Consider the following 19473-nt stretch of genomic DNA (forward strand, 5'->3'; position numbering starts at 1 on the left):
TGAACATAGTGATTGAGTCATGACAAGATAATTCCCACTGTCAATCTGGATTCTCTAAGGCTCTGAATATGCAGAGAGGAATATAGTGTGATACTCCTTCCGCCAAGTGATAAAACTATCTGGATTAGAAAGACTCCTAATCTTGCAGCGCAAAACGTAAAATACAAGAAAGAGAACTAGAAAGTCATGCTAACCATTCTGTTCCATATCTCACAACTCGAACAATTGACCTCAACTTGTCAACAAAAAACCGAGCAAATTCAAAGGAAATGAAGAGAGGAAGAAAGACATTCATAGTGTTTGTTGTACGGCCTTCTGAGTAAGAAAGACAATGTCAATACAAAAAGAATATATTTTCCTATACACAGAAATTACAAAAGCAATGGCAAAAGAAAAAGGAAAAGGAAATAGAAATAGAAATAGAAATAGAAATAGAAAGTGGGGAATAGGTCCAAATGTTCCAGCATCATCTACATCTTATAAGCTGTTGAAGGAATTTATTATATACAAGGGAACTTTCTTACAGCTTCTGAGATCCCTCAAGCTTTGTTGTACAGGTCATCCTTCATATTGCACAAGGTCAGCAGCCCCTATAAGCTGAAGTCAATGCATAAGTTAACCATTCTGAAAATCATTGAAAGATAACACTCAGCCTACAAGGGATGGTCCCCATCAGTAGCCGATGAGGAGCGACTCAGGTGATTAAAACTCTTGGGTGTTCGGGCATTCTTGAGTGTCATAGAGAGTCTCTGTCTCTCTCCTTCAACCTCAGCAAATTGGAGACTCAGTCGAGAGTAACGATCATGCATGTCCTTCAGCTCATTCTCCACAGCTGCATACCTTCCCTTGAGTTCCAACATCTCTTCGATCAGCTCATTGATATCTCTAAAGCTTTGAAATATTGCTTGCTCATCAGTGTGTTGCTTCAGGAATGAACTAGAACATGGAGGAAAGGGATGTCTTAATAAATTAAAAAAGTGGTTGAATATTTATTAAAGCTACCAATCAGTGGAAGTTTGATTGATTTGTTTGGAAAATGCAAGTTTGATTGGTGTTCCAGTTGCCATGACTAAGAGAAGAGCAGACCACTGCACTGTTCCTGTGGACCCATTTTGCAGCAGCAGGAGGTTAGAAGGACTGAAAAACAAAAATGCTTACAAACCTAGAAAATAAAGAACAGAATTAGGGAGATTTGAACACTAAGATATATATATACACACACACACACACACACACACCACGGATCCAGTGAGGGATCCCTTACCAGTCTACCGCGCGGACCTCCCCTTTCCCGATCGAATTGCGACGATCCGAGCTGCTCAATGTGTTCAGAACGTGATTTTAAGGGTACCCGCGAGAAATCAACAAAAAAAATGATCGGGAAGGGTTTGATCCGAGCAGTTTTTACTGAATCGTTCAATAAAAAACTGCTCGGATCAAGCCCTTCCCGATCATTTTTTTTGCTGATTTCTTGCGGGTACCCTTAAAATCATGTTCTAATCACTTTGAGCGGCTTGGATCGTCCCAATTCGATCGGGAAATGGGAGTCCCGCACGGTAAGCCCGTGCGGGACTATATATATATATATATATAGAGAGAGAGAGAGAGAGAGAGTAGGTATGCTCCTCCTAAGGAAACTGTATTGAAACCTGTTAAAGCATCCAACTCAATCAATTGGCAATGAGTGGAGAGGCTGGTCAGGCTCATATACTAGTTTTAGAGGAGATAATTAATGATGCGGGACAAGCTCAAACACTCCCCCGCACGTGCAACCCCTGACTTGCACTTGAAGATCAGGTGAACAATGAATCCATAACATAAGAACCACCAGAAACAATGAAACAAGGTGCACTTAAGGCACAAACAACGAAGCAAACAATCAAGAGAGTCATTTCCATAAGCCTCCGAAAGCCTAGCTCTGATACCATGTTAAAGCATCCTACTCAAAACTAATTGGCAATAAGTGGAAAGGCTGCCCAGGCTCATAGACTAGTTTTGGAGGACATAATTACCGATATGGGACAAGCTCTAACAACCAAGAAATGGTAATTCTTACGTCGTATTCCCCTGGATCTAAATACCAAATGACCATTGTTACTCCAGTTCTTAGATCATACTATAATGTTTACTTCAGTAACCATAAATACAGGTTACTCTTCCAGGAAAACCACCCGACATGACATGACATGACAGGAGTCAGTACGCATTAGGTCCTCAAAACAATAATGGTGTAAGGTCCGCAGTTTTTTGGGGGATCCATTAGGGTGTATTTGGATCCTGGATTCGTGGAGGGATGGGAAAATCCATAAGATGAGATGATAATATGAAGCAAGGAACTTCTTTCTCTGGTTTCCCTGTTAATTTCCTTTGCTTTGGTGAAGCCCTCAAATCCATAATCCACAAACAGGTGTAACAGTCCAACAGAAATACGAAACAAGATAAAAGAAACAATTTTAAAAAATCTCTTAAGGTATCACTACTAGTTAACATTGGCAAGGTGAAGCAAAAATGACTTGACATTTTTGTCTTGTGCAGGGAAAACACCCTAAAATAACCAGTAAGCAATTAAATTAAATGTGAAGCACAGAAATAGAGACGGTTGCAAAACATCCAGAACTCAAAGCAGAGAAAAACAACAAAACTCAAAGCAGAGAAAAACACAAAACCTTGAGCATATATATCTATTCTAATATATAAAGGGAGAGCACAACTTGGTGTCTCACTTTTTTGAGGCTTTGTCATGCTTTTTCCTTTACCAAAATGCCCGCAAATCTGTGTGAACGCATGCTAGGAAAAGCAAGGGCGATTCTGGCAGTTGCCAACATCCTTCTCCTATAACCTCGCCCATGTCCCACAACAGTTCTTAATAACTGTTAACCGTCCTAGGAATTGAATTCCATAGCTCAATTCAATTACATGTTGCTGCCCAAATTATAATTCTCTTTTGATCTATAATTCCCTAATTTTTTTCTCCAAAGCATATAAATCTATTATTATTTTTAACTGTAATTTTTTCCAGATTAAAGAAACACTGAATGCAGGGAAAGGAATAGCGGATTTAAAGTTTGTGGAGAATATTGAAATGTAGGATTTTGGTTTCCACATTGTGTTTTGTTAGATATGAAGTATATGTTACTTACTTCGATGGGTTTTTTCGGTAATTGCACACGCATCGTGTGTGCCCAACCTCTATACCGATAAATGGACTAAAAGCATGATCACGTGTTTTCTGTATGTTAACACAACTATGCCTCAAGGCATGAAAATGTACCTCGTAGGTTGAGGTGCAGGCCCTGAAAGGCAAAGCCCTAAGCTCTAGGAGCCCAAAATGCAGGGTTTGACTTTCGAGCCTTGTGTTTGCAGCTCAGGCAAAGCCATAATGTTGTTAAACTTATCTGAGCTTTAAATAGACAAAATGAAATGAATTTACCCATTTTGTTTCAATTTTTTGAGATACCACTCTATTGACACAAAGAGGGAGAAGTTCAGTTTTCTGTCTGAACTGACACTGCCCCCAACCCCTTTGCAGCTGTTAAATTTGTGGTTAAACGAAAAGGACGAAATACCTCTGAAAAAGAGTGTTTGATTTCTGCTTTGTCCGCAGTGCTTCAGCAAGTTCAATTTCCAAAGCAAGTAACCTCTCTAATGCATTCCCACTGCCCGGAAATTCATTAAAAAGAGGGAATATGCCTCTCAACTCTTCATTTGCCTTATACAAGCCCATGAGGAAGAAATAAGGGTCTCAGAAAAGTGAACTGACACACTGTAAGACAGTCTTTGATTCACCAGAATGATGCCTGGAATGCAATGGTTATGCATTTGGAGTGCTCATTCCAGATTTAGATTACGGAAAGTAAATAGCAAATGGTGTCATCATTCACCAATTCTGGAGGATGACCATTCCACTGGAAGGCCAAGGAATGACCAATGACCACTCCATTGCTTCACAAAATCATTCCAATGAACCAAACACTCCCTGAGGGGCTTAAGAATCACATTACCTTGTGTAGCTGCACCAGTTCTGTTTGTAAACCTCGAGAATTTGGATCAAAATGAAGATCATCCAGTGGAAGGGAGTTCTCGCTTTTCATTCTCTCCAACTGCAAATCAAAAGTCAAGCAATCATATTGGGTTGCATCACAAAGTCTTTAGACAGACAGGAGTTCATTACTCATGCACTCATGCCTTCGAACATTTATGGTGGGTGACATGATCAGCAAGAGATTTCTCACTTGCTTCAGACAAAAATATGTACCTCTTTCTGTAGATTGTCCATGCTACACTTTAACCTCTGGGTCTTGAAATGGCAATTGATAACAGCTAAATGCTTTGCATCATTCTGCAGCAAGGCCCCTTGTTCTAGGAATGAATGCTTTGTAATTCCATCTTCACTTTGTGTTACAAGATCACCCTGCTGAATGATTGCATGTATAAACCTTCTTAGAAACCACAGTTCAATGTGAAACTGAAACATATTCTATCAAGCCATAAAGGTAAATGTGGAGTAAATGCAAGGCTTGGGACTAAATTACACCATTGTAGTAGATTTCTAATCTTTTTATACAGACTAATGAAATGCTAGAATGAGAGATGACAGAGAGTGCTGAAAATATGGAAATCGAAGGTATAATGTTCATTAATCTCAGTTGCTTCAATAAATTTCCATCAGGCACACGAAGTATGGGTCCAAAGCCTTCCATGTACACAGAGCACAAAGTTATTACTCTTAGTGGAGGGACCCCACTAATATTCCCTAGGTATGCTATCTCAAGAATGTTACATAGAACTTGTATGTCATTGTTTCAGCAGACCTCAAAAGTCAACGCAGAACAGTAATGCTGTCATATAATAATAAATGTTCAATTAATTGCAGGCAATTAGGCATCAATGCACCACCAACAAAGAGAAATTTGGTTACCTCGAAAGTTTGCATGTTTGCTGGAACAGTTCGCTCACCTCCAATTCTTGGAGTTGTGCTTGCACTTTCTAGTTCTTCACAGTTCCTTAACCTATGTTGGTTCATGCAGTTAAGGCAAGGCTTCCCGGTTGAGCCATTCCCATCAGCGTATACATTTTCCTCATAAGTCTTTCGTAAAACTGTATCACCAGATACATGGCCAAGCTCATCTGATCTGTTGATTTCTTCCTTCTGATTACTCATAGTAGATGCAATATTTTCCAGCTGTCCCTGAGTCAGGGTAAGTTCAGCTGCAATTCTATTATTCTCCTCATTGCACTCTTTCAAAGAATCTTCAACCATTTGCTTTTCTTCCCTGCAGCATTCAAGGCTCAATAGTGCACATTCCAATTCCGCCTTCATACGGTCATAACCCTTCATTTTTTCACGTTTTTCAGAAACTACAGACTGTAACTCAGCCTCCAACTCCAAGATCTTCAGTGATAGCTCTTCATTTGTCTTCAAGTGAGAAGCTTCAGATTTCTTCCTTTTCTCGAGTTCATCAACGGAATCTTGCAATTTCCAAAGCATCTCTTCTCCATGCTTTTTGCAAACAGAAAGCTGTTGCCTCAGTTCCTGCAGCCTGTTTTCATACTGTTCCTTGATAAAAGCGATTCTCAGTGTGTCCTGCATAGCAACTGATTGGCCTTCAAATTCTTTTTTTTCACGAGCTTTGGCACATTCAGCTTCGGCCTCTTCTTTAAGATCCCGCAAATGAATAGACAAGTTTTTGAACTCTTCCGTCTTCAGAATCTGTTCAGAAAGCCTCTGGGTGAGCTCATCATTATATTCATCTTGTGAGGCCATATGAACATGCACTTCATCCAGTTTGGCTTTGAAAAGTTTTACTGTGATTTCCAACTCTTCCTTTGAGGACATCAGGTTATCAATCTCCTCTTCAGAAAGGTCCAGTATGTGCTTCAACTGTTGTACCTCCAGACTACGCTCACTCTTCTCTTTGAAAGAATGAAATGCTAAAGTTTCCAACTTCTCCTTGTATTCCTCCAGTTGAGTCGTCATAAAGCGGTTTAAATCTGAAAGGACTCCATGTTGAGCGACAGACTCTTTCAACTCTAATCTAAGGGTATCAATATCTTCTTCATATAGCAACAGCTTGTGCTTCAACTGTTCTACCTCCAGGCTATGCTCACTTTTATCTTTGGAAAAACCAACCTCCACATTTGCTAACATGTTCTTGTATTCCTCCAGATGAGATGCCATAGTGCTGTTCAAATCTGAAAGGACTCCATGTCGAGTGACATAGTCTTTCAACTCCAATCTCAGGGTATCAATCTCTTCTTTAGAAAGTACCAGCATGTTTTTCAACTGTTGTACCTCCAGATTATGCTCACTTTTATCGTTGGATAACTGAACTTCCGAAGTTGCCACCTTTTTATTGTATTCCTCCAGTTGAACCGACATAATGCTGTTTAAATCTGAAATGACCCTGTATTGAGCAGCAGACTCTCTCAAATCAGATCTCAGGGTATCCATCTCTTGTTGGGAAAGCACCAGCATGTGCTTCAATTGCTGCACCTCCAGACCATGCTCACTTTTATCTTTCGAAAACCCAGCCTCCATATTTGCCACATTTTTCTTGCACTCCTCCAATTGAACTGACATATTGCTGTTTAAATTGGAAAGGTGTTCATGTTGAGCAACAGAGTCTTTCAACTCCAATCTCAGGGACTCAACACTATTCACTAACATTGCATTTTCTTCAATCCAATGTGCTTCACCACCAAGAGAGCGATTCAGCATTACCTCAACGTCAAAAAGCATCTTGCGAAGCTCCTCAGTTTGGGTTTCACACTGGGTTCTAAGAAAGATGACCTTAACATCTGCAGCAATTACATATCCATCCATTTTTGATAACTCACTGTCCACTTCAGCAAGACGGGAAATTTCTTTGTGAAGCTTTTCTATACATTCCTCATGCTTTTGCTGCAAAATAAGGCAGTCTCTAGATTTCTCTTCTTGCAAATCTGATGCCAGTTGTCTGAAATGTTGATTCTCATCCAATCGGGAAGTTAGATCCGCAATAGTACCCTCTAGGTTACCTCTGAAGCTTCTCTCAACATGCAACTCATCTTGCAAAAATCTCAAACTCTCTTTCAAACTATCAAGCTCAGATGCCAGCTTGACAGATTCCTCAGTTTTATCCTTTAAAGACATCCTCAGATCTTGGGTTTCCTGTGTCAACTCAGCAATTTTCAATTTACTCTTTCCAACTTCCTCAGTGACAGTGTCCAAGTCCAAAATCTCTTTTGAAAGATCCAAATTCTTGGAAGTCAGTTTCTCCAGCTCCAATTCCAACAGCACTAGATCAGCCAAAAGCTCTTCATTCTGGTGCACATATTTTTCTTCAGCATCAGAAGAGCTAATATGGAATTTATTAGCAAGCGTCTCAAGTTCCAACTGAAGCTTTTCTGCAAGGGCATTGAGCATCTCCACTCTAGAACCCATATTATGTATGTCATGCTTGAACTTCTGCTTCACAGCCATGATTTCCGAGTTGGCAGCGCTCGAGGACACTTGAGCAAGGTCTCTTTCAGATTTGACAGTTTTCAAATCTTCTGTCAAAGAGGATATCTCTTTTTGAAGATTCCCATTTTCTAGTGTTTCCTGCTTTAACAAATTTGCCAGATCTGCTTTCTCAGTAGAGCAAAAAATGTATTTGCTTTCATAACTTCTGCATTCCCTCATTAGTGCGTCCCATTCTGTAACCTTCTGAGTAAGGAGACAATTTTCACGGGAAACACTTTCTAACTTTGCTTCCAAAACTTGATTCTTTAAAGCCATATCACTACAGTTCGCGGTGCAACTAGCTTTGTACTCATTCAGGACCTCAACATCATCCATTGCAGTTTGCAGCTGAAGCATTAAATAATTCTTGGACTTATTTGAAAGATCCAACTCCCGTGCAAGTTCAACTATTTTCCCTTCCATAAACATGGTGTCAATGCTTGCTTCAAGCAATGTCTCTTGTAAAATCTTTGAAAAAACATCCAAGTTCAAGTTTACCACATGCATTTCAGAGAGTTCTTCTTCAACCTTCAGGTAAAGCCCTTCCTGCAAAAGGATGGATTTCTTCATGTCCTCCAAAAGAATATCACTACCAAAGGCTTGTTTATTTTGGCCCCCATTTTGATTCTTACACTGCACAACTTTATTGGAATCAGATCCTTCAGGACTACAATTTGCATCTGGATGCCCTAGAAAGCACGGTTGTGAAGTTTCTGACAACGCTTGTTTGATAAGGTTCTCATTTGTCTCAAACATGGATACAACCTGGAAAGATAGCAGATCAAGGTCCTTTTGTAACTGATCCACTGCAATAGAGTAATTCAAGCGGGCCCTCCTCAGCGCGGCTTCTGATGTAATAGCCCTCCTTTCAAGCTCCCTGTTAATGGAATCCAATTCACGTCTCTCTTCAGCGAATCTTAAGATCTGCCCATTCATGTCTTCCCGCATTGATTCCATGTCAGAACTTGTGGTGGCAATAGTGTAAAGGCAAGTAGAGTGCTCATTTCTGAGATTCTGCAACTCTACAAGCATTTGCTTCTGATTTTCCTCCAGCTCCTGAACAAGAGCCTCATAGTAACACTCCATCTGGTCCATTTTCCTTGAAAGGATTTCTCTTTCGGCTTTAGCTTCATCCAACTCCCTTAGAAGTTCAAAGATTTTGCCTTTCATTTCACTGGTGCTAACACCAGTAGAATTAGGTTCTATGCTTAAACAGTGAAGCATATCTGGTGGCTGATACAGGTCCAGATCTAACCCATTTCCCAGGATAGACTTTTCGCTTCCCAGTGAAATTTGACTGAACTCCATATTTGCTATTTCTGAAGGGAAATTTAGCTTACAACTTGTTCCCTCAGTTCCTTGTTTGAGTCCCTGTAGAAAAACAAGCAATGCCTCCATATCTGAGTGAAGAAACCTCAAGTCTCTATCATGGAATCCAAGGTATAACTTGTGTTGAAGCTCTCTTATTTTATCCTCCACGATTGAAAGCCCCTTCAATGTTGGACTTCTAAGCTGTTCAAGATCACCTTTTAACTTTGAACACTCTGACCGCATGAGAGAAACCTCTTTCGCTAGTTCTTCTCCTGAACTGATCTCAGAAGCAAGTTGATGGGCAAACTTTTGTGTTTCAATGCCTATTTCATCTGCATTGCTTTGTAAAGAGCTTATTTCCAACTTAAGCTCAAGAATAGAAGACTCGGCCAGTTCCAAACTACTCCTGAGTCTACTACTCTCCTCATAAGCAACTGCCAAGTCATTATCCATGGAATAGTCTGAACTCCAGCCGTGTACCCAATCACTGCTTCCCTGTGCCAGATGCCGATGACCAGAAGTATGCCCTTTCTCTTCCCTAGGGCTTTGACAATGGGAAAGTCCGTTTAGATCGCCAGAAACCGTACTTTTCAGGCTTTCAATCTCATGCGTGCTAGAGGCGTCGTGCTTTTCAGCGTATAAACTTTCCGAAGTATTGGATGAACCATCGAATCCCACTGCTGAGTCAGCATAATCTTCATTTAACCCCACCTCTTGTTCGAGAGATGGAAGGTCTCTAGATTCTGGCCTGATTCTAACTCTTGCATTGACCTATATATTCAAAGGGAAACAACAAAGATAGGAAAAAAAAAATATCACGATCGGGGCTAGAAAAAATATAGGTTGATTACGTGAAAAGACCCAAAAAAGCATTTGACAGGATTAACTGAATTTTTTAATTTTGTTTTCACATAACACAATGATCTGTTTTTTTTTTTTTTTTTCCATATATTTAACTCAGGACATGGATGATCTAAATAATCGTTAGAGAAACAAAAATCCGTTGAGGAAAGCCAATGGCATGATTGTCTCAGCAGACACAGCAACTTTAGTCAATCCATATATCTCTTTAGTCAGTCCCCAACTTATATAATATACGTGGCTGAAGTTTTAGGAGGGTCACACAACTAATTGGTTACACATGTGACATTGGATATATTGGTTCTCGATTTCCCCTATTATGTGTTTCATTGTCTACAATGAAAGAAGCAGTCTGTCAAAACTGATATAAGAAGCGCACACCAATGAGACAGCAAAAGGAATACTACCCAACACGAGGTACTTGACGAAAATAATTTTTCTCACCCAACTAAATCACAGCACTCTCTTGATATTCTGTTTACTCCACTCTCCGGAAATATTTTTTTTCCAGTTTGGCTATGTTGAGAGTGTCTAAACAACCTGGCCTTTCATTGAAAATCTTTTTCCATTTTTCTACACTTTTTCAGCCTTTTGTACAAAAAATGTTACTTTCCTGGTTCATCCCGGTGAGGAACAGGAAAAGTGAAAAATAAAGACCAATTTTGGAAAAGAAAAAGACCAGCAAACACAAAAACCAAAGGCCAATTTTTCTAGCTTTTTGGCCTTTTTTTGTCTTTTGTGGACATTCTTAAAGTTTACTCCATATCCATCCGGTTCCTCTAGCCGAGACGAACCAGAAAACTTGAAGTTTGAACCAAAAGCAGAAAGAAGTTGACTAAAGACGAACAGATTTCAAAAGAACCCCAATCCTAACCTTATTTCAAGATGCACCATATGTCACACAAGTAACATCCCATTAGGGCGCTGCTGCTCTTTTTCGTTATTAATAGGTAAGCTAACAAGACTTGAATTTTTTCGGGGAGGGTGACTAAGCTGCCAGGGTGTCCGGAGGAATAGGGCGTCCTAAAGTAATGTTACTTGTGGGAAACATGACACATCTTGAATATGGCTCGGTTTTTCTTCAGATTCTTTAAGAAATATTCAAGCATAAGTAGATACGCTTTCCGAAGGTAAATTCTTTATGTTGCTCATATGTTTTGCTTTCAATAATCTACGTGGTGACAGCAGATATACCACCATTGCCCAACCCACTATTTTAAGTTTTGCAAAGTGAAGCATAAATAAAGAAGCTGCTGCTCAAGAATCATAACACGGGACTTCAAGTTCATTAAATAACCAATAGTAAATTTGATTGCAGATAACACTTGTGTGCTTTGAGGAGTTGATTCTGAGAGTCCTTCCCATTTATTTTTCAATGTGGTTTTGCTACCCAGATCTGGGATAGCTTGTTAAGGTGTACTGTTATCAAAAGTCCCTCTGGCTTGGATCAAGAAGTTGAGTAAGCTTGTCTTTACAGGAATGGAGCAACCTTACAACATTCTATATACAAGTTGGCTTTTGCTGCAGCTATTTAACATGTATGGTTTGAAAGGAATGCAAGGATTTTTCGAAATGTGCGAAGGCATGTGGATGAAGTCCTTGGTTTGGTGGTTGCAGACTTAAGGGCTTGCTTTAGTTGATGGTGTGTTAAGCAGAGCCCTAGGAGCCAGATGCTGTACTCTGATTGGTATATTTCTCCTTGCATTTTTCAAGATGATGTCAGTGTTTGCTGGTTTCTGCTTCTTTGTAAGCTAGGTTGTTTAGGTCCTGTTTCTCCGCATTTCCATGTAGTAGTGGGTGGTTAGGGCTATTGTCCGGCTCTTTTGTTGCTTTGTACTCCAACTTGGTTGGTTTTGTTTTAATAAGATTTAACTTACCCAAAAAAATAATAATAAAGGTCAAGCAAAAGAAGATCACTCGACTGAAGTTGTTACAGACAAAACAAAAGCCAACCTTGTCCATCTGATCATTGCCGTACTCTACTGAAGATGATACTTTACCAGGACCAACTTCATCATGGCTGTTTAGCTCGATGCCTGTTTGCAGCCCCCTCTCTCTAAGTTCCCTTTGCTGCTCAAATTCTCTGTAAGCACATAAACCATGTGGTTAATTGCTCAGTTGAAAAAGAATGTACTAGAACTGTTACGAGCAGTGATGTGATACCTGAATCCAGTTTTCGAAGTTAGCAGCTGAACTGTGACCTGGCAACAAAAACCATAGTCAACCACGATAATCTATGGAATAACGACAAAGTATTGACAAAAAAGGGGAGAAACCCTTGCAGAAGATTACAATATGGTGGCGAGCGGAAAGAGGAAGAAGAAATGTAGCGTAACAAAAGTTCGCAGAAGCTAGCTGCAACGAATTCAATACTATGAAGTGTTGGGTTTTGCCCATGTGGTTTGGAAAAAGAAAAGGCCGGTTTGTTGGGTGTTGGCCGAGAAAATTAAATGATCAAGGAAACTAAGTGAACAAGTCAATTGTGCTTTGTTCCAAGGAGGAGAATCTGTGGTTAGTTCCAGATTCTTCTGGCAGTTCAAGGGTCATTTTGTGCTAGTCTAGTCATGCCTATTTATTGGGTCTCCTGTACCGTGTGTGGGTAAGAGAAGAGTAAAAAAGTGGTATCAGAGCTAATGGTTAACAATCCTGGAGCAGTCGATAGTTGCAGATCCGGACTGTGGTTGCTGAAGAGAACACACGCAGAAAAAAAAAAATTAACAAAATTGGAGCAGAGGCAGAGGCTAAGAAGCTCACACGGAGGCTTTCTTTCACATAGTGGCAGTGAAAGGTTTTTGCTAGCAGTGATGGCATGTGTGCATGTGGCAATGAGATGCCGTGCATGTGTGTATGTGTATGTCCATGGATTTTGTGAAGAGTGCATCAGCGGGTTTGGGCTGGCAGACCGAGGAGAAGAAAAAGGAAATTCCAAGGTCACTCTCGGTGGAGCAAGGATACATTCGAGGGAATGACACAGGCGCTTTACCAAAGTGGCAATGGAAATGGTGCTAAGTCTTAAGATTGAAGCAGGTGAATAGGCAAGTCGCGGGTGACTAGACGTTCACGTGATAGCTCCGGGTGCAAGTGAATAGGCAAGTCACGGATGACTAGATGTTCACGCAGTGATGGGGGTGCGAGCGACCCGAGCAAAAGGGGGTGCATTTCCTGTGGGAAAAGGGGGTGTTTGTTGGGTTTTCCCACATTAAATGCAGTTTGAAAAAGAAAAAATAGATTTTAATGGAATTAGTTGGCTGAGGAAGTAAATGTGTTATTTGAATGTTCTCTTGAGCTGGTGGCCGGCTGTGCATTAAGAGCAATTGTGGCATTGGGCTCTAGATTCTTCTTGGGCAGTTGAAGAGGTTTTTTGTGTTTGCCAATGTCATGAGGGTATAAAAGGGGCTTGTGAGAAGTGCAGAAATAGTGTGTGCCGAGTGTGAGAAAAAGGAGAGGGCAGCCCCTTTGAGGGTTGCCAGATACACCGGCCGTGAGGTGAGAGGAGAGTAGATGTGAAGAAAAAATAGAGATGTTCGGGTTGAGTGTAAAACATTGTATAGAGCTGTGTGTTAGGAGCTCGGGAGGGTTTTACATCTCACATTGTAATCTCTATTTTTCATATAGTGGAAGATTTCTCTCTCTCCCGTGGACGTACCCGAGTTTGGGGAACCACGTATTTTGGTTGTGTGTGATTTCATTTTTGTTTGTTGCGCTTCCGTTGCAGGTGGGATTACCGGGCATAATCCCAACATGAAGATCTGGTTACACGATAGATGCCGATGTGTCTATCCTTGTATTTCCAACCACCCAATCTCAGGTTATGGTACCATGAATTATGGATGGATAATTACTCATTCCAAGAAATCAACATAATGAATAATTAAAAATGACATTGCCCAACAAAAATTGAGTGATTTAAGAATAGCTTCCTCATTTCATAGAACATACCGAGCGAGCAGCACCAGTTAGGCATGTGAAAAGTAATATTTGTTACATAGTATTCATGTACCGTAGGGTATGACTAATCCTACCATCGTCAAATACATTCCACTTGGCCGTTTTTCTAGTCCGGGGTGGCAATCAAAAGGTCATCAAAAATATAGGGTTCAAAGGGTCTTACATGTAAAATTGTTCCAGAGTCACATCCATGAAGAGGCAGTGCAACAATGGAAGGCTTCAACGCATCGGCATAATCAGCAAGATTGATACAAGCTTCACCAAGGATACTAGACCGTGAAGAACCCTGATCTCAACAAATTGGCATCAATAAATTCAGGAAAACGTTATAGCAAAAGTCGGTTCAAAGAGATGGTGTGTGTAGTAATGCTGGTCCAATGTTGGCAAGAGCCAACAAAAACTTATGCGCAAATAACAAGCCTCAATAGTTTTTGTACATAATATGAGCAATATATCAAATCCACACAAAGGCTCGAGATTGAAATGAAGAACTGGTAAATAATACTACCATGGCCACAACAAATTTGTATATCTTTTCTTCATATTGTTTGCTTTTGGAGTCTTGGAGAAGTCTTGTTGTTTCATAAATAGGATCTCCCCATTTGCATGCCCCATTTCTCACATTCGCTTTTGTTGTCTTTGCCGTTGCCTTTCCAGAATCAGCAGGAATGAAAGATATAAACAGCTTATCGCATCCAGCTTGTGGAATCTGAAATAATGACGGGAAAGAATCAACTACCCAATTCTGATACCATACATTCTACACTGATTTTTTTTATCAAAAGAAAATAAACTTCAATTTCAATTTCAATTCCACATAATACTTCTAATTTTCCAACTGGTGCAGCAACCAGAGAAGAACAATCAGTCCAAATACCTATAAAAGTTAAAATGACCATAACGTATAGTGAATGAAAAGATTTACACGATTGGTTAACTTTCTTGATTGTAATTTGTATCAGATTGTTTCCTTTAGTTGAATTAGATTTCCCTTCTCCTTCAACTGCCAAATAAAGTTGTGTTGCCTCTTGAATCTTGTCTTGTGCTGAAGCTTAGTAAACGGCCAAGTGATAAACAGGTTGGTATGGGAAGGAAATGAATGTCAAGATTAAGCACGCTTTGGCCAAGCAAAAAAAAAAAAGATTAAGCACGCTTTGGAGAGGGACAAGAGGTAGATGAATCAAGTCCCGAGTTCGTCTCTAAGAAGGGCAGAGTAGGCTCAGTGATTCCACTGTTATTGCATAGCAATAGCATTGTCATCCATAAGGCCTCAATTATGTCATGAGGCTCAAAAAGACTTGTCTAAGTGAATTATCACATTAGGTTGTACGCAGGAAACGAGATTAAGAAACTTAGAAACTGAGTCTGACATTTTCATGACCCCTAATTGGTAGACGAAGAGCAGTTTCTTTTACCATGCAACAACATTAGACTTAGGTCCCACCACGAGTCAATTTCAAATTTGGGGCATCTTACCCTTCTTGGTTCATATTCTTGCAAGTTTCAGAGGCATCAAAAATATGTTGGGGACACAAGGCTTGGTTTGATTTAGTTTGATCATATTTAGTTAACAGGGGGAGCAATCTCAAACATTACAAGATACTCTTCCCGTCAGCATAGTTTGGTAAAAATGCAAATCACAATATGCAGATATGCTGCAATATATGGTATCCAATCTTAATTGAATCATTTTAGTCTGGAAAGGACAATGTACAATTCACGTTTAGATTATCCTATAGTAGGATGAACCCGAAATTTAGTTACCTTGAATTTCATGTATCCTGAAGGCTGAAACTGTGACATGTCTGATAAATAGGACTTGAGCTAAAGGAAAGCAACTCTGAGCTACCAGTCCTTAGTCCATGTTTTCAATTGATATCAGATATGAAGTATTGCTGGTTAATGCAGCAACTTGTTCTGTATCCATAAAATCTTTTTGTATGCACACTGCACAGTTATTCAATTTCCTTAGGTTCTAATCGGTTTATTTTTCCAAAGCTTGTATTGTTTCCCTCGTTTATTGAGTTAAACCTTGATGTTACCATTACACCAAGCTAAGAGCAAAACTTAGACTTCACCACAACAGTACTTGGCAAAATAAAGTTGTTCAGATGCTTAATAATGAACTACGACTAGCAAAACTACTCAATAGACAAAAGACTAATACACTTTTATGGAGCTTCTTTGATGAATCCTGTAAAGGAGGTTTCTGTAGGCCCCCACATTACATGATAGGATTTAACCATTGGAAGATAAACTCATAAATGCATGCACATACATGTGTGTCTATATATGGAGATTTCCGTAACACATAGAATTCAGTAACCAACAAAGCACGTCAAAGCAACAAGTAAACAAATCATTTGACAAGAATATATCCATAAATCAACCAAGGAATGGATATATACACGTGAGGGCAACAACCATGGAATATAATATCTTAATTAGCAAACAATAACACATACATGTGTAGCATGAAACTGCAGCCGAAAGACCACTTTTACTTTAGTCTTTTCAAGCTTCCACTTTGCAACCCTCGACATTGCTGCAACCTCAATCCACCATCACTTCAAATTTCTATCTCAGACTCATTCAGAATCCATCTCAAAATCCCTGCACCATTTCTAAAATAAATAAACAACTTTATTACAATGCTAATAAAACAACTTTCAGTAGCAAATGCTTACTCTAAGATTAGAGACGACAAATCATGGAAACAAGGCACAGTTTCATGAGCTTATCAATGCACAACATTATCACATGAACATAGTCGCTCAATAAAATAACGAATGGCGCATTGAGAATTTTGTGCCCCTGGTTCTTAAACAAGTTAAAAGTATTTCGCAGTTCCCCAACTAGGACCTGCACGAAGTATGGAATAGAATCCAATTCAAAATCATGACCATCAAAAATTGCGCATTCACTTATTTTAGCCTCTCCCGCCCCCCAACCCAATCCTGAGCAAAATAAAAGAAATTGAAGAACATAACAATCTCCCGCCCCCCAACCCAATCCAGAGCAAAATAAAAGAAATTGAAGAACATAACAAAGAAAGGGAACTACATAATTCAGAAACGACGACGAAGAACCCTTAAAAGAGTATCTTTCATATTGACACTTTCAGGAGTGCAGAAAACAGATGATGTCCATGACTTGTCACAAGTAGGAATGTCAAAGAGCCCTTGCATGCAGCACAATTTGGAAGAGTGTGTGCATGAAAAATAATTACTCTTTTCTTCGTTAGTTAATCACATAAGTTACTTATACACCATTTTAGGAGGTAAAATTACTCAGGGTTTACCTTACCTGACATAATATCCATGATTTGGCTGCCAAGTCAGAGGCATACATCCTTAACAGTTAATAACCATCTTAAGGGCAGGCTAAGAGGAAAGGAATATATTTACCACAAACAGAACCAAAATTTTAGGGCATGACCAATACCTAGGATAAAAATAATCATGCTGCAGCACATATTGTGAGCAGATACCTGGATGCTCATGGGGTAAACTCAAATCAATTTAAGCAACACATGCTAAAGCATTTTCTGGGTGGGAATCTGGGTGGGAAGAGCAACTATAAACTTCAGGCACATAGATTTCCCAAGCATTCATGTCAAAAGTACGTCAAATACCTGACATTTGGGAAAGAAAAGAGCAGGTTGGGGTGGGGAAGGGCATATCCATTATTCTTTCCACCCACGCGGCATTAGTCCTTTTAACCCATAAAAAGTTGATGGTTGTTTGGTTTACTTCTAGATACATAGTAATGAGGATCGGAGAAACTGATAAAGTAAAAAGGATCCCTAGAAACAAAATGCAAAACAAAAAATAAAAAAGAACTCAAAGTAAAAGCCACATGCAGATGCACCGAACACAAGGAGAATGAGAAGTGTGATTTGAACATTTCTTGCAGAATGAATATCCTCGAAAGTCCAAATCAAATTTAGAAAAACGACAGTGATGGGAAATAACTAGTAATGTGCTGGTTCAGGTGTCAGATACAATGCTACATTTTCCAAATTCAAAGGCCAAAATAAAAAATTTTAAAAAAATGTTAAAACTAGCATCTGACAGATAGAGTAACACAGCAGAGCACAAAAACAGCAAAAACACCCACATTTTTTCAACACAAAACAATCAGATCTTATAATTGAATCAAACAAACACCCAGCACTAAGCGAGCGAGATTAAGCATCCCATCAGTAAACATACCTTCCTTGAATACCCCAAAAAATGGCTAATATCAGAAGAATCTCCCCTGATCCAAACCCTAAGCGGACAAAAAAAATCCCCAAAAACTATTCCTCCAAACGATGCCAGTTCCGACTACAAAGACAAACCCAAAAACAAAAAAGACGTCACCTACCCAGAAGACCCTTTTCCCTCTATAGCAAAATCGGAAGTGCAAATCTGAAACCAAATGTCTAGCCAAATATAGACAAAATGTACTACACCCAAAGGTAGAAAACTGAGAGCCAAAAAAACGAAAACAGTACTGTTTTTGCTTGGCCTTATAGGAGTATAATTATTTCCCCTGTTTCAGAAAACGTCAAAAACAACCCCAAAATTATTAATTACTACCAAGCTCCATTGACGTCACTTGAGAAATGAGTAAAACCAACACATTCCCAATATTCAAACATCACATTCAATCATTATAGTCATATCATATCATATCTCATATATAAATACAAGGAGGTGTGGAGTTGTCTTACCTAATCCCGGATCTGGGGGAGCTTAAAGTGGAAGCAAAAATGGGGTGACTTCTCGAGGAAGAAGAGAGTGATGTAGTCAGAGTTGCGTAAGGATACAGTAAAATTAGGGTTTGCGCCATTAAAATGGGGGTTGAGATTACAGCTCAAATATCAATTTTTATTGTCGGAAATGTAGAGAGAAACATGTCTGGTTTTAGATGGCTGAGATTACTACTCCTAGTCCTAGTAGCTGATTAAAGTAAAGAGTTGTAATAAAGTAAAGTGATATCCCGCCAAAAGACTGTAATTTGTAGTAGTAATTAATTAATTAAACTCTAGTTATTCTTCGAATCTTGGTATTTGGATTTACTAGAATGCCCCTATGGGTTGATAGATTGAGGGCCATCAGGCAGAGATCACGCAATGTTACGGGGGCGACTATTCGCAGTCCCGTATTTTCTCCTTTAGCCCGTTAAAAATTTCTAACTAATTACAACATGACCCCTAATACAAAATGACCTACTTAACCTTATATCTATACATGAAATGACTTATATGCCCCTATGCCTAAAACCCCTAAATTATCTACCTCCCCTTTCCCCCTCCTTCCTAAATCATCATTCACATTTTTTTTTTTTAAAACACACACCAGGCGACCTCCCCCTGTTCTTCTCTTCTCCTCCCCCTGTTCTTCATCATTCTCCTATTCTTTGTTGTTGTGGCGTCTGGATTTACAAAATCCAATTTTTCGATGTGTCTGGTCTGAATAGAATAAAGTAAGTAATTTGGGTAGCTAACTACTGTAAAATATTACCATACTCGACAGTTAGTTACCAAAATTGAGATACATTTTTAGCATCCAATTACAGAAATATATGTTTCTTATTTTTGTTGTATGCATTTTCAACATGTAGTTACCGAAACATAATCTTATTTTTAACAGTTATTTACCGAAATGTATGTATGATTTTCGTATATAGTAGTTTGGCAGTTGTTTACCGAAGGTTGAACATATTTTCAACATGTAGTTACCGAAATATAATTTTGTTTTCAACAGCTATTTACCGAAAATGTTATGTATGATTTTTGTATATATAGTTTGACAGTTGGTTACCGAATTTTGTACATATTTTTCGACATGTTGTTACGGAAAGTGATTTAATTGCTGTTATTG

General features: G+C 39.2%; 1 protein-coding gene across 10 annotated transcripts; it reads right to left on the reverse strand.

The window, feature by feature from the left end:
• Window positions 1-270: 270 nt before the first annotated feature.
• On the reverse strand, window positions 271-18539 carry LOC131330747 (uncharacterized). 10 transcript variants are annotated; one of them, XM_058364431.1, is made up of 12 exons: window positions 17818-18095; window positions 16291-16465; window positions 16069-16216; window positions 14112-14312; window positions 13767-13889; window positions 11819-11856; window positions 11609-11738; window positions 4919-9565; window positions 4256-4414; window positions 4002-4100; window positions 3567-3709; window positions 271-936 (listed from the first exon to the last, which is right to left on the reverse strand). In XM_058364431.1, the coding sequence occupies exons 3-12, from the start codon at window positions 16144-16146 to the stop codon at window positions 654-656; spliced, it is 5901 nt and encodes a 1966-aa protein (XP_058220414.1). In that variant the 5' UTR covers window positions 16147-16216; window positions 16291-16465; window positions 17818-18095; the 3' UTR covers window positions 271-653. The 10 variants fall into 10 exon arrangements, with proteins under 10 accessions (XP_058220414.1, XP_058220421.1, XP_058220417.1 ...); XM_058364438.1 differs by lacking the exons at window positions 16291-16465; window positions 17818-18095 and adding an exon at window positions 18321-18539 and having other exon boundaries at window positions 4256-4411; window positions 16069-16227; XM_058364434.1 differs by lacking the exons at window positions 16291-16465; window positions 17818-18095 and adding an exon at window positions 18321-18539 and having other exon boundaries at window positions 16069-16227.
• Between the last annotated feature and the right edge of the window lie 934 nt (window positions 18540-19473).

The sequence above is a fragment of the Rhododendron vialii genome, chromosome 6a (assembly GCF_030253575.1).
Source record: "Rhododendron vialii isolate Sample 1 chromosome 6a, ASM3025357v1".
Classification (NCBI taxonomy): Eukaryota; Viridiplantae; Streptophyta; class Magnoliopsida; order Ericales; family Ericaceae; genus Rhododendron; species Rhododendron vialii.

Coding starts and splice junctions, on each gene's coding strand:
- LOC131330747 (XM_058364428.1), bottom strand. CDS start 16,146: ATGTCGAGGGTTGCAAAGTGGAAGCTTGAAAAGACTAAAGTAAAAGTG. Junction 13,890..14,111: donor ACAAATTTGTTGTGGCCATG/GTAGTATTATTT, acceptor TGTTGAGATCAG/GGTTCTTCACGGTCTAGTAT. Junction 4,101..4,255: donor TGGACAATCTACAGAAAGAG/GTACATATTTTT, acceptor TTTGATTTGCAG/TTGGAGAGAATGAAAAGCGA.